The following is a 13,781-nucleotide window of genomic DNA, read 5'->3' as shown; positions in this document are numbered from 1 at the left end:
TGGGATTTTCAAGCAAAAATTAATTATCCTCTAACTATTTTTTGGTATTTATGCACAAGCCACATGGATCTGTGTGAAGCAGGTAATTGACATAGCTCGATTTCTATAATGCACTTAGATGCATAGGTTTTGTCATTCTAGTTACAGTTTTCTTCTATATGACATAAGTGCAATCCATTTGAAAACTTTCCTACTTATTTATTATATTGCTTGTATATAGTGACAAGTATTATGTCTGGAATTGTGAATTTTGTATACAGAAAGGGGATATTTTGTTTTGAGAATATTTTATCTACGAAATGTTAAATAAAGTGAGATTATTGTATTAAACAGATAAACTTGCTCACATGAAGAAATTTTGTACAATTTTATCAAGAAAAATATATTTTTATTATCTTTTTAGTAATAATTTTTTTGAGTTTAAAGGAAAAAATATTAGAAGATAACAATATCTTCAAATCAATAATTAGAATTTTTTAATACTATTATTGTTAGAATAATTATATACATTGTACAATTTAAACTGTGACTATAACTATTATAATATTGAAATAAAATATATGCTGAAGTTTAAAATTATCAATTCTTTATAGAAGATTAAATTATGTAAGCAAGAGTGTCATTGTTTTATATATATATATAAGCAAAAAAATAATTTTTGTTTATACAATGCAATGATGATTGTTTAATAGGGTATATTAATTTTATTTTGATACTAACGTTTTTTCTGTATATGCTCTATGGATTTAACTGCAATCCTGAAGATCAGAATTATCGTAGAGTGTCTTATATAAACGTTATCTTTAAGAATTCTTTAATTCTTGTAAATACGAATAGTGGAGCTAGTCGCTACGACAATATACGCTAACAATGGTGTAATAACTTTTTTAGGGGTGGTGTAGCTCTTTGTTTAAGTCCTATGGGAAGGCGTAACGGCGAGGCATTGGTACGGTTTATTAATAAAGAACATAGAGACATGGCGCTGAAGCGGCATAAACATCATATGGGTGCACGATATATAGAAGTTTACAAGGCTTCCGGAGAGGACTTTGTTGGCGTTGCTGGTGGTACGAGCGGGGAGGCGCACGCTTTTCTGTCACGCGGGGCTCAAGTCATCGTTAGAATGAGGGGCTTACCGTATGATTGTGTTGCTAAACAAGTGGTACATAATCGTTTAATATTTAATCTTTAATACTCTATTTGTATATACGATAATGAGCTACTCGATTATATCGTCGATTATATAATTTTTCTATGGTATATATACTATCGGCGATTTCCTCATAGCTGGAATTTTTTCAATCCGGACAAAAACCATGCCAAGTGTTGGACGGCGAGGATGGTGTGCTGTTTGTAAAGAAACCGGATGGCAGAGCAACAGGTGACGCCTTCGTATTATTTGCGAAGGAAGAGGATGCGGTGAAAGCCTTGAGCAAGCATCGAGACTGTATCGGTAGCCGTTATATAGAACTTTTTCGAAGTACGACCGCGGAAGTGCAACAGGTAAATTTGAATTTTACAGCAATGAGTAACGTGCTTTTCCTACAAAAGATGATTTTGTTATACATAGGTCCTGAATAGAGCGACAGATCCGAAGCAAGTAATACTACCACCACCGCCTATCGCCCAAATTCCACCCTTACTCCCTCAGCATATCATTACATCCGGTACGCGCAAAGATTGCGTTAGACTCCGTGGTTTGCCGTATGAGGCGCTTGTCGAACACATTCTGGAATTTATGGGTGAACATTCTAAAAATATTGTCTATCAGGGTGTTCACATGGTTTATAATGCTCAGGTAGATACCGATCAACCGATACTTGTGCGCGGATAATTGTTTATCTTCTGTTTTTTCTAATTTCCATTTTGTAATCGTTTTTCCTAGGGCCAACCGTCCGGTGAGGCATTTATTCAGATGGACAGCGAGGCATCGGCGTATGCGTGTGCGTCACAGCGGCACCATCGGTATATGATTTACGGCAAGAAGCAGCGATACATCGAAGTGTTCCAGTGCAGCGGCGACGACATGAATCTGGTATTGACAGGTGCGGTAACACCACCGTCGACCAAGGCGCTACTATCACCTGGTACGTTGACCTCACAGTCCCCCGCGACCTTCACACATCCGTCTGCGCCAGCACCGGTGCCGGTGCCGGTTCCGACCGCGCAGCCACCGCCGCCACCATCACCCCTGTGGGACATTCACGCTCTGGTACAGGCTCAAGCCGCTCAGGCTGTTCAAGCGCAGGCTATCAGGAATCAGGATCTATGGCTGATGGCCCTGGCATCGAATCCGTCTCCCACCTCGACTACTCCATCACCAACCTCGGCAGTCGCCGCTGCCGCCGCCGCCGCTGCCGCTGCCGCTGCCACGAGCAAATCTCTAGCTCTACCGGCTCCAAATCCGGTGGTTCAGGCAGCTCAGATTCCTTACGCGGTAGCACCATCTCCGACGGCTACAGCAGCCGCCGTCGCGGCTTTTCACGCACCACCGACAACTCCAGCAGCGGCAGCAGCGGCTGCGGCGGCTGCAGCGACTACGCCGTTTCTGTTCTTCAATGTTCCCCATCCACGTATTCCTATTCTACGGGCACCGGCGCCTCACGGATTGTTAGCCCCCATTATGCCCACCGCACCGACCTTAAACCCGGCCGCGATAATGGGCCTAAAGCGAACGTGGGACGCCGCCTTTCCCGCCGACGCGACGGCAGGTAGCGTCGCCGCGAAACGTGCTTGGCACACTTCGGCAACGGCGTTCCACGCGCCAGCTCCTGCCACGGCCCCGGGCTTGCCTTACCCAGCTCAATTTTATCCCCAGATCTGATGCGTTCCTGCATCGATCTCTAGCTTTGTTTTATAGACTTTTTCGGGTCCACGTGAAGAAAACGGAAACGATTGCCTTAGTTTCTCTAGTAGATGAGCAAGAATTTGTTATTCACGCGGAAGTACGCATGCTACGCGGGAATTGTGTTACGACAATACTTACAATTTACTTTTGACGGATTTATATGTACATTTCTAGTGAATAAGCGTTGTAATTATTCGCGATATCTACGACATTCCGTTTCGTATTCCGTGCAAGACTGGCAGAATGTCATTTACAACGTCTGTCCAGCTGACAAGGTGTACCTAATGTTTGGGAATGCTTGGTACAAATTCTGGCGTTACTTACACGACGGTACTTAACTCGCAAGACGGTTTCTTTCTTTTATCTTAATGCATTTAGGCAGCAAAGCTAATTTTGGTAAGCATGTTAATTGTACTGGTATATGAAATTTGGCGCGCGCATATGTTTTTTCGTAATCGCGCGTTCACGGAGTACCTATGGAAGATCACGTATAGAAGATTCTCTTCCATGTAAGCGTAACTAAGTGCCTTATTTAATGCAATGTGAACACGGAAGTACTTTATTTAGCTCTCAGATTTCTATACACGCATATGCGCTCCCTTTTATACGCGCGCACGCACGCACGTATACACACACACACACACACGCGCGCGCGCGCGCAGAACGTGTCAGAATTATCATAGTGGGTACGTAGACATTATTTCTGAATTTTATCGAAAGTTAAGAGTTATTCGGGACATTAAGATTAATATTTTCTGGGCATTTTTTTATTATATATGTTTTCTTTAACATATTAAATGTAAAGGTTTATGATTCTTCCTTTCACGAGAATAATTATTGTAGAGTTTTATTAATGTAATATATGATTTTATAATACGTATTGATTATGCTATTTTCTATTTTAGTAGTGTTATTTAAGTAATTTTGTATGGTTATATTTTTAATGTTTGATATTTCACTAGCATCTATGGAAGAATGCCTAACGAAAATTCTTTCTGTCTCAAAAGAAGCTTGCAAGTCGGTATTATCAGAAATATCCATTTATACAATCTAAATTTATGTACATATACATATATCATATATTGTGTGTGTGTGTGTGTGTGTGTGTGTGTGTGTGTGTGTGTGTGTGTGTGTGTGTGTGTGTGTGTGTGTGTGTGTGTGTGTGTGTGTGTGTGTGTGTGTGTGTGTACGTATGTAGGTACATGTATATACATGTATACATATGATACCTAGATTAGGGCCCCCATTTAATTAATTTTATTTTTTAAGAATTCTATTAAATATAATTTTTAAACGCTGGTATTAAAAACTATATTTTAGAGAACTTTTTAAAAATAAATTAAATGGGAGCCTTAGTCGAGGATGTTATTTTCAACTTAAGTACTTTTATATATAAAAAATCATTTATATATTTTGCTAGAAATATTTTAATAGTGTTTAGTATAAGTGAAATGGACATTCCATCCAATGTTATATATTCTAAAGTTCTAATTCGAACGTATAGTAGATTCTTTTATACGTGGCATCTATTATACGCATGTATGTTACAATCTATGTGTAAAAAAAATTTCGTCATTAATCATTTGTGGACACAGTTTGTTCTTAATCAACTCGCGGATCTGTCTCTCTCATCTATTTTTCTTTCTTTCAAAGATTGTAACATACAAGCTTCGAAATCAACTAAAAAATTAATATATGTGAATCAGTCCTTATAACAAAGCACATAAATTTTGACCTACTATTTTATATTTGGGGAAAATCGCGTGCAACTTATAAAGACACATTTGGCCTGTTCTTTTTAGCTGCACTGATACACTGGTGCAATAAGTTAAAGTGAGACAAATATATTTTTTCTCATTCTAACTTGTTGCACCAGTGCAGCAGTGCAACGAAAAAGAACAGACCAATATACACTTTCGTACATATAGCGTTCACTGCATTTAATATAATATCGTCAATAATCACGCCCACATGGATGTGATCCAGCACTAATTTCATCGTGTGTGACGGATAATATCTTAGTATACCGAGTATGTGCATTAATTGAGTCACTGCACCAGTCAATGAACGAGTGAAAGCAATTTAATGTAATTACAATTTTTCAAAAAACAATATATTTAATCAAATCTATATGAAAATTAGATCTAAAAAATATTTGCACTAATTTGCTTATTTATTATTTTCAAGTTTTTTTTACAATTATTGATAATTACGCAGTGACTGGTACAGTGACTGATTTTAATCGAATTTTGGTTTTGGAGAGTATCCGATAACAGGGAACGAAGAAAGCGGTATTAAAAACACGCCGTCTCTGTATACGCTCCCGCGGCTTGTGATTTAACTGTGGTGTCGGCGGTATTTACTTTTTCAAAGCTGGCTTACGGCCTAATACTTTTTTGTGATAGTGTAGTTGGTGAAATCGCACACAATAAGACAGATATAGGTAGATTGGTGAACCAGGGAATCGAGCATCGGCTTCATTGAGAGGACACGGCTCGCTGACCTTATGTTCTTGTAAGGTGGCCGGATATCTCGCACTGCCACGCTTAGTATTCTTAGTTGGAAAATTTGTTGGAATTGGAAAAAATAATTTTCCTGTTTTTTTCTTTGTTTTTCGGGATTTCTTTTTTCTTTTCAGATTTTATTTCCATTGGTTTGTCCGCCCGTCAATCGTTTTAAAGTTTCTTCTATTTTTTAATATAAATATTCCTTTAAGAGCTTTAATAAGTAAGTCATCAAAGTCCGCTGTCATTATCACAGTTTTTGGAATCCTCGATTTAACTTTTCTAGAGAATTAAGAACATACTAGCTACACCAATAACGGGCTTCCATTGATCGTGACAAACACGCTCTCCGCTAAGAGAGAAGAACTGGCCCTCTTGGAGAAGCCGATCTCGAATCTGTCACGCGAATCGCGAAATATGTTTATGGTAATTTTACTTCTTCCTCTTGCCACGGTTTTTTATATACATATATTATATGTTATTAACATAGTGGGGAACATACATAGCTATAGACACAAATACGAGACGGTCATAATTACCACTTCGTGGTCTGATGTCTGCGGGTATGCGAAACGATTTCTGATTGCATGTCGTATGGTCTCGTTGGAGGGATATTGTAACTTTCCTCCGGTCGTACCTACGTCCTGCGAGCGATTGCATAACAGATTCGATCTTTTTCTTTTCTTTCTTTTTTTCTTCTCACACATGGTTATGTATATTATAGCCAGTGAGTGTCTCTCCAGACGTTGCGTTTTATTTGACAAAATAAAATCCCCTTTTCTCTCTCCCAAGCCACAATTAATAATGAGTTTTCCATTTATCTGTTTTTTATTTAACACGTGATCCTATAATTATCTCGCGGAGTTACTTTTCGTACGCGATTGTACAGATCAATGGTAGCAAGTGTCTTGATATAATCTTGATTCGATTCTTATTATAGCTGCAGCAAAGTACCTATTATTATCAAATAATCCTAATCTGATTCTCGATCTCAATAACGTAACTGTTCGAGAAGATAATTTACATGAAAATAATTGAGGGCCTTTTAAAATAATTGAGGGCCTTTTAAAAAAAAGAAAGAAAAGAAAGAATGAATGAATTTCGAGTTGCACAGTTGCACGGTAAATTGTTTACTTAATCTCGGGACGCTGAAGGCGAAGCGTTACAAATGTTAGCTACGATTTTGCGATAGGCCAAAATAAGACGAGAAACACCGTCAAAATCCCTAGAGAAATGGCTTGAATGGCAAAGATAATTATCCGCGTCGGCGTTCTGGGATTAAGGAAACTGGGGGCGTGCATTTCTCTGACAACTTCAAAACATCGGGACATCCCGACTTGGTTGTGTAGCATTAATCAATATTGTAGAGGCAGCGAGATATGGTGAGATGCGAAATAGACCGATCGCTCTTTGTCACTGATTGTTGATTACGCGAATGTATCACTGGATCTGGTTGCGTGGTAGAGAAATCGAAATACGAGAAAACTATAAGGACGCGGTGCACCAATCGGTCGTTTTTCGCATTGTTTCCATAAAGGTGCATCTCGGAGTATTTCAATACAAGTGTATATCGAGAGCGTGAAGTGTCCTAGCGTAACGATAAATTAACCCGAACTTTAAAAAAATTATCTTTACACAGAATTCTCACTTGGAATTTACTCCGAAAATAATGATAATCGTGAAACGACATAAATGTCGAAGAATTTATTATATATATATATATATATATATATATATATATATATATATATAATTCTAGTAGAATTATAGTAAAAATTTATAAAAAGTTATTAAAATTCTAGTAAAATCCTTGATTTTAAGTAAATTCTAAGAGAATATTTTTTTCGTGCATCGTTTTTTCATGTCTGCCAAAGATGATTTCCTTGTCTTTCTCTTCAAGATTTCTTTCTTTTTTTCTTCCCGAAGACGGACACACGCACGCGGTATACACATGTATTTATACGCATATACGCACACACACACACACACACACACACACACACACACACACACACACACACACGCACGCACACACACGCACGCACGCACACGCGCGCGGTATAATCTCTTTTTTTTTAAATCTCCTGTATACACACTTTCTGTATATCAATGATTTTATATCAACGGTGAGAACGATCATGTTTAATAAATGTGCCTTGTGGATATATATATCTTTTTGCTTGCCGGGTTGGTGGACTCTTACCCTGATTATATTACGTTGGCCGGTGGTTGCACTCTTCGCATGCCGATCCCGTTGCATCGTTTCGCTCTCCGCACCTCGAGCGAGGCGAAGCGTATATTTGAGCGATTGAGTTTTGAGGAGAAATGAACATTTACTTCTTAAAACGCAGCGCTGGATTCCAGTGATCCCATGATTCGCCAAAAGTCGCCGAAGATTGCAATCACTGTCGTATCTTGTTACGTTCTATACATTTTTTTTCATTGGGCTCATAGGTATCTTTGGTATCTACAGATCAAGTTGGAGATTTTCTGTGTCGTAACTCTTAGCTCTCTTTTTCTCGTTCGTTCTCCTTGTTTTTTGTTGTCTTTCTCATGTAAAATTCTCTCTCTCTCTCTCTCTCTCTCTCTTTCTCTCTCTCTCTCTATTCGTTTCTCTGACATTTTGTACGCGCGTCTATTCCGTTCAGAAAAAGTGATTAAGTGTTTCCTTTTTCATTTCGTAATTACCTCTCTCGAAGAATGCTGAAATTCTTGATTTATTCAAGAATACTATTAGAAGTTACTTTTTAATGTGGCAAATTCTTACGAGCCATTGCTTATCGCTATGCCGATCATCCCAGCGACTTATTAGAACTAATCTGGCAAATATCTACTTACTCCTTTCATCGTGTCACATGTTTCCCCCTTGTACCCTGCAAATTGCCTGATGCGATACAAATCTACATTGAATTGTGCGAAATGTACAGTTTGCCATCTGTGTCACGTTTTTGCTCAAGCTATATTTGCTGAGCGGAATAATCAAGCAGGATAATTGCTCTATGTGATTTGCTATATTTTTTAAAATTTTGTAAAATAATATCTCTTAAAGTGACATGCACGTAGGCTGTACTTTTGCTACAAGAAAGTGCACGCAAAAAGGCTTTTTCGCTGGGCGAAAAGAGAGAAAAGGAAATAGGAGAGAGATCGAGAGAGAGAGAGAGAGAGAGAGAGAAAGAGTGAAAGAATAGAGAGAAAGAAAGGAAGGGTAGAAGGGGAGAGAAAAAGAATGAGCAAGTAAGAATTTGAGTGTATCTGGTGATTTGGCAGAGGGGCGAAATCGCAAGTTGGTGCTGCGTTTACATATTTATATACATAAAAAAAATACATTATATATCGTGTTACAATGGTGCAGTGTCGATTGCTGTTATGGTAGCGGGACCTACAAATACTAACTTCTGTGCTTCCAGGTAGGCCAAGTCCAAGTCATTATTCCTTTGGATGGCTTCTTTCTTGTACGATCTGAGCAAGCCACGCATGAGGAAAAGTCTATTTTTATGTAAAATAGTGAATAAAGAATGTTTTTAAATTTGAGATACGAATTTAGGATCAGACCGCCGTTTAGCTTAAAAAAAATGTCTGATATATGAAATTCCTGGTCAATCACGGTCAGTCCGACGGAACATTTGCTCAGACCGTACAAAATCAGCCTAATTGAAAGTGAAATCGTGCAGCGTGCGAAGTTAGAAGATCTTAGCGGTCGTTTCATTAAAAATACAAATTGTTTCACTAATTCACTTTCATAGACATGCGAGACACGCTGTTGAAATATGGTCGACTGTATACTGGCGCATTACTAAATGAGAACGCTTTGTGTGCTTCTAGAAACATCTCTGCGGATCTGCACGATGTCACTCGTCGTAATTGTGGAGTGGTTACATAGCGGGCACTCTTTTTTTACGTTTGTACATACATAACGATTGTCGGTACTGCGAGTCCCTTTTTTTTGTCAACAATATGCTAAGTTGGAGACCACGATATTACGATTTGCGAGAGAGGTAGCTGATCTCGTTGAATCGTATGATCGGAGGTCATCGAAGGGTTCGTGAATCGCAGCAAATTTTACAAGCACAACCGCATCTTTTTTTCGCTCGCGTTGATTTAATTGAACCAGTCGACCAGATTATTTTGATAAAAAATGTTGACTGTCATCTTTTTTCTTTAGGAGGCACAATGTTGCCGCCACCACCTGTGGCGATATTTCCACCTGCGGCCGCGATGTTGCCCCGCGGCCCGCCGCAATTCGCGACGCCATATCCGCCACCCATCTTCTACTGGCCTTATCCCTCACCACCCGTTAGCCCGACCAATTATTACACCCCTGCGAGTGTCGGCGGTATTCCGCAGATTCCTCAGCAAGCTGCTCTGGTGAGTAAAGCCTCTTTGTGTCTTCTCGAAATCATTTCTCGCTCTAGCGAGGCAAAAGTGGCCCTATTTCTTTATCTGCTTTACTTATTTTTTACAAACAATTCTAATGAAAAAATTTGAATATATTTTCATCTACAAATTTATTGAGTTGACTCAATCTGAAAACTTGTAAAATAAAGATTTAGATTGAAATTCTGTTATTCTCAAGGTAAGACATTATGTCTTGCTTTAATCAAGGATTATTTTTATTTTTACTTATTGAAATAATTTTTGATCGAGGTAAAAAATTGTCAAATTTTTTGTATATTAGTTTTAAATATAGAACCATGTGTAATTTTTAAGTAAGATTGAAAATATGCGCAATATTCTTAACTTATTTGTCAACGACTATTTTACAAATAACCTTTTCACTCTTAGTGACTATATGAGATAAATTGTGTGATCGCAGTTAGCACCAGCTGAGTGTCTACAATTAGCACCCGGGGCGACGACGCTGCCGACGTCTACCGCCGCGGGGCCCGACGCGCGTATCGAGGCGTACCTGCCACGAGTGGAGCTGGATAAACGCATGGCCGCGCTGCCTCCACCGCAGACCGAGTGCAGTCCCTTTGTTGAGGTTTTCATGGTTTGATCTCCTCGGTCGGATCTTCTTGCCTATCCCGATTTCTTGCCTCGTAGACATACGATCCCAAGTAGTCGGCGAGATAAACGCTCGACGTTTGGGATCGGTTAAATTGGGATTCGAGTGAGAAAAAGCCGTTGTTTTAGGAAGGCGCTCACGCGAATCATTGAAAGAACGGTCCTTGTTCTCGTCGTCGTCATCGTCTTCAAGAGTTAACGATATTTTTCATACGACAATTTTACGTACGCTTCGCGTATGTAGATCTAGGCGTACACGGCAGAGTGCAAATATAAAGGTATAATTATCGTCTTTCCGAAGAAACCCCCTCTTCGTAAATTTCCAACGCGTCGACTGCGAGAGCGACGCGTTCTTTCTAGTCTAGAGATAGATAGGAGCCGTTGTGTGGCGTGATGCATAGCGGCGTCGTTTCTTTCTCGTCGTTTGTTCCGATTTCTCCTTCTCTGGAATGAAACAGCCCCGTATATTGCGTTTTCCTCCTTTTAACCTTTCCCTTTTTTGTTTTATTTCTTTACGTTACACTTTTATCTTTCCCGTTGTAACGACAGCAATTGGACTTCAATCGTCGTGTCGGACTTTTGCTTGCGTCGAATTAGAAGAGTTTGCGGGAATAGATACATATTCGAGTAATCGATTCGTACACGTTTCAGAATATATATTATATATACAAATTAAATAGAATGTAAATAATAATTATATTTACTTATTATTGTGAACGATTGTATCGGACAATGTTCGTAGCCCGCGCCGCGTATTCGCGTTTGCAATCAATCGAACTGAAACGCATCCGATTTGTATCGTAGACGATACCTATCGAGCTTGAAGATACATCGCGAGCTACGTTTCGTTAGTTTTTCTCTTTTAAATTTTACGTACGACTTGTTTTACAAATATTACTTAATTTAATTTTTAAAGTTTTAAAATGAGAAAATTAATATATATTTGTTTCATTGGTCGTTGTTTCGTCACTCGATCATGAATTGTTAAATCTGCGTCGCGCTGTCTTCTTCATGATTTTTTTTTCTTTTCAAACGCGCTCAATGTCTTTCAATATTCGTGCGCTATTAAACGGCAACGCTTATTTTTCACATCAAAACAGCAAATATTACAAAAGTCTTCCGTTAGTCTCTCAATTTATTTCTTTTGAGAGCGAATATTTCGCTGTCCCGTTTAAGCCGCGTTCATTGTTGAAGTATAGAAGTATATATCGACACATATTAATCAACGATCAGCACATTAGCGTACAGATAACATTTTTATGATATGTGTAGGAGTACGTAGACGTAAGTGAAATATTGTTCGAAAATTGTAACTCGTTAAGTTAAATACGGCTACGATAAATTAGCCGTCTGTAGCTCAAATACACAATTATTCTAGATTTGCGGATACGAATTCGATCGAATTGATTTCGCCAGGACCGGTAGAGAATTCGATTTCTTTCTTCTCCCTGCCTTACGGATAGTGACAGTTGCGATATTAATTGTCGATTTAATTAAGGTATACATATATCGACTTTACGTGTCGAAATTATTGGCAAGTTAACTTCGAATTTAAATCGTCAGATTTATTGGATCATACGAATAAAAACACATATACAGGATCATATATTTTATCTATATAAAATTTTATACACACACCACACACACATATATAGCTTTTATAGACTTAAAAGAGTATTATATATTCTATATAGATCTTTTTACTAAAAAGACAGGTAAAATTGTAACATACAATTTGTTATGAAAATAACAATGAAAAAAAAGAGATCTTTTCATATCATTTTCCATCGTTTCTTTACAAGAGCGATATGCCCTCGCTGAATTGCTTCAGCGTTTTTATCCGTGTGATCCATTCCGCTTTGTTCAAATGCAGCGAAAGTGAGCGAGAACGCGCGTAATTGATTCGTCCGGCGCGTGATTTTCCTCCTTTTTTTAGTTTCTTTTTTATGACAATTTCGCGACTTTAGCACGCACTTCAACGCTCCGAGGAGCGCGACTTATGCACGACCCCGACATCCTCGAAGATGTTCGTCGTGCCGTTGTTACCGTACGTGTGATCACGCACGACTGGTGCAATAGTTGATAATCGTCTTGTGGCAATTCGTGCAATAGAGATCAAAGCAGGTGCGCCTCCGGTGCTGAGGAACACTAGAATGAACGATTAGAATCAGCGTTTGACTAACGCCAATTTTGTTGAGTGAATACTTAATTTTCCTCTCTATGATGTTATTGTTATATTATTACTATATATAGATAATATTAATCTTTTATATATATATATATATATATATATATATATATACATAGGAAAGAAATTGGAAACAATTTCCTTCTTGAGTAACTTGCCAGTCGTTAATGAAAGCGGGCGTGATACTCGGTTTATTTAAACCGCACTGCGTGTTGACAATTACGATTAAGTTATTCTTACTCGTTGCATGTACGCGTCCTTAGTTGTAGAAAACAGCGTATTGCTATCCAAATGCATCCGCAGGCAACGGAGGTACCTGACTGGGCGATCTCGAGATGTGAGCCAGCCTCCTCTTATAACTTAGATATAATAGAAAGAATGCGCGCGCGCGCACACACACACACACACACACACACACACACACACACACACACACACACACACACACACACACACACACACAGAATTATAAATTACATATCTGTAAGATTATAATGTATGTCTATTAGCCGAAGAAATGTGTCTCGTGTCTCAGAGGCGCGAGGAAATCGGAATGAAAAATAGTTTCGCTGATACGTAAATATCGCGTTGAAGCCACATTAATAAAGGTGGCACCGCGGAATTTCTTCGTCGATTGTCAGGCGTAGAAAGAATCTCCTAATGCCAATGTTCGTTTCAGAGGGCCGAGAAGCACGGCTGCGACGAATAGTAACCTGATATTTAATTATGTTATCTTGACGATATTAATATTAATATATTCGATATTGTTTTGAAGCTCTCGTTGTTTCCTTTTCCATACAGAAATCCCATATTGTATAGTCACTTAATAAACAAATTAAAAAAATAACTTGATAAAATTTCATTTTTAAGTAAATAATTATGTTTTAATCAAATTTATATAAAAATTAGGTCAATAAAAATATCAACTAACTTATAATTTATTGTTTTTGTATGTCTATTTCAAAATGGCAAAGTGGGATGGCGGAGGAAAATAGAATGTGCCTCTCGAAGCTTTGAAAATTCACCGAAGATTATTAGGAAAGTATAATACAACAGCAGGAAGAAGATGGCACCGGGAAATAACATTGTACTGCCGATCAAAAGACCTGAAAAATCGTCGCAGTTATTAAGAGTACGGAATGAGTGAGAAAGTTACCGAATTTCCAATAACTTTTTCGCCTAATATGCTTTGCTGATACTTTGGACGAAATTTTTTGGATTTTCGAGCGTTGCGAAG

General features: G+C 38.5%; 1 protein-coding gene across 4 annotated transcripts in view; it reads left to right on the top strand.

Annotated features, from left to right (window-relative positions):
* Positions 1 to 13,391, top strand: part of LOC105838091 (RNA-binding protein fusilli) — a 35,844-nt gene extending 22,453 nt beyond the window's left edge. For 3 of the 4 annotated variants that reach the window (XM_012683378.3, XM_028189927.2, XM_028189928.2), the window contains 4 exons: positions 892 to 1,162; positions 1,288 to 1,503; positions 1,571 to 1,798; positions 1,886 to 3,970. In XM_012683378.3, coding sequence (XP_012538832.1) covers positions 892 to 1,162; positions 1,288 to 1,503; positions 1,571 to 1,798; positions 1,886 to 2,824 — 1,654 coding nt within the window. In that variant the 3' untranslated portion in view covers positions 2,825 to 3,970. Of the gene's footprint in view, positions 1 to 891; positions 1,163 to 1,287; positions 1,504 to 1,570; positions 1,799 to 1,885; positions 3,971 to 9,514; positions 9,718 to 10,165 lie in introns of those variants that run through there. The other variant, XM_012683379.3, reaches the window with a different exon arrangement.
* The last annotated feature ends 390 nt before the right edge of the window (positions 13,392 to 13,781 follow it).

The sequence above is a fragment of the Monomorium pharaonis genome, chromosome 8 (genome assembly GCF_013373865.1).
Source record: "Monomorium pharaonis isolate MP-MQ-018 chromosome 8, ASM1337386v2, whole genome shotgun sequence".
Lineage (NCBI taxonomy): Eukaryota > Metazoa > Arthropoda > Insecta > Hymenoptera > Formicidae > Monomorium > Monomorium pharaonis.
This window is presented reverse-complemented; position numbering and strand designations above follow the sequence as displayed.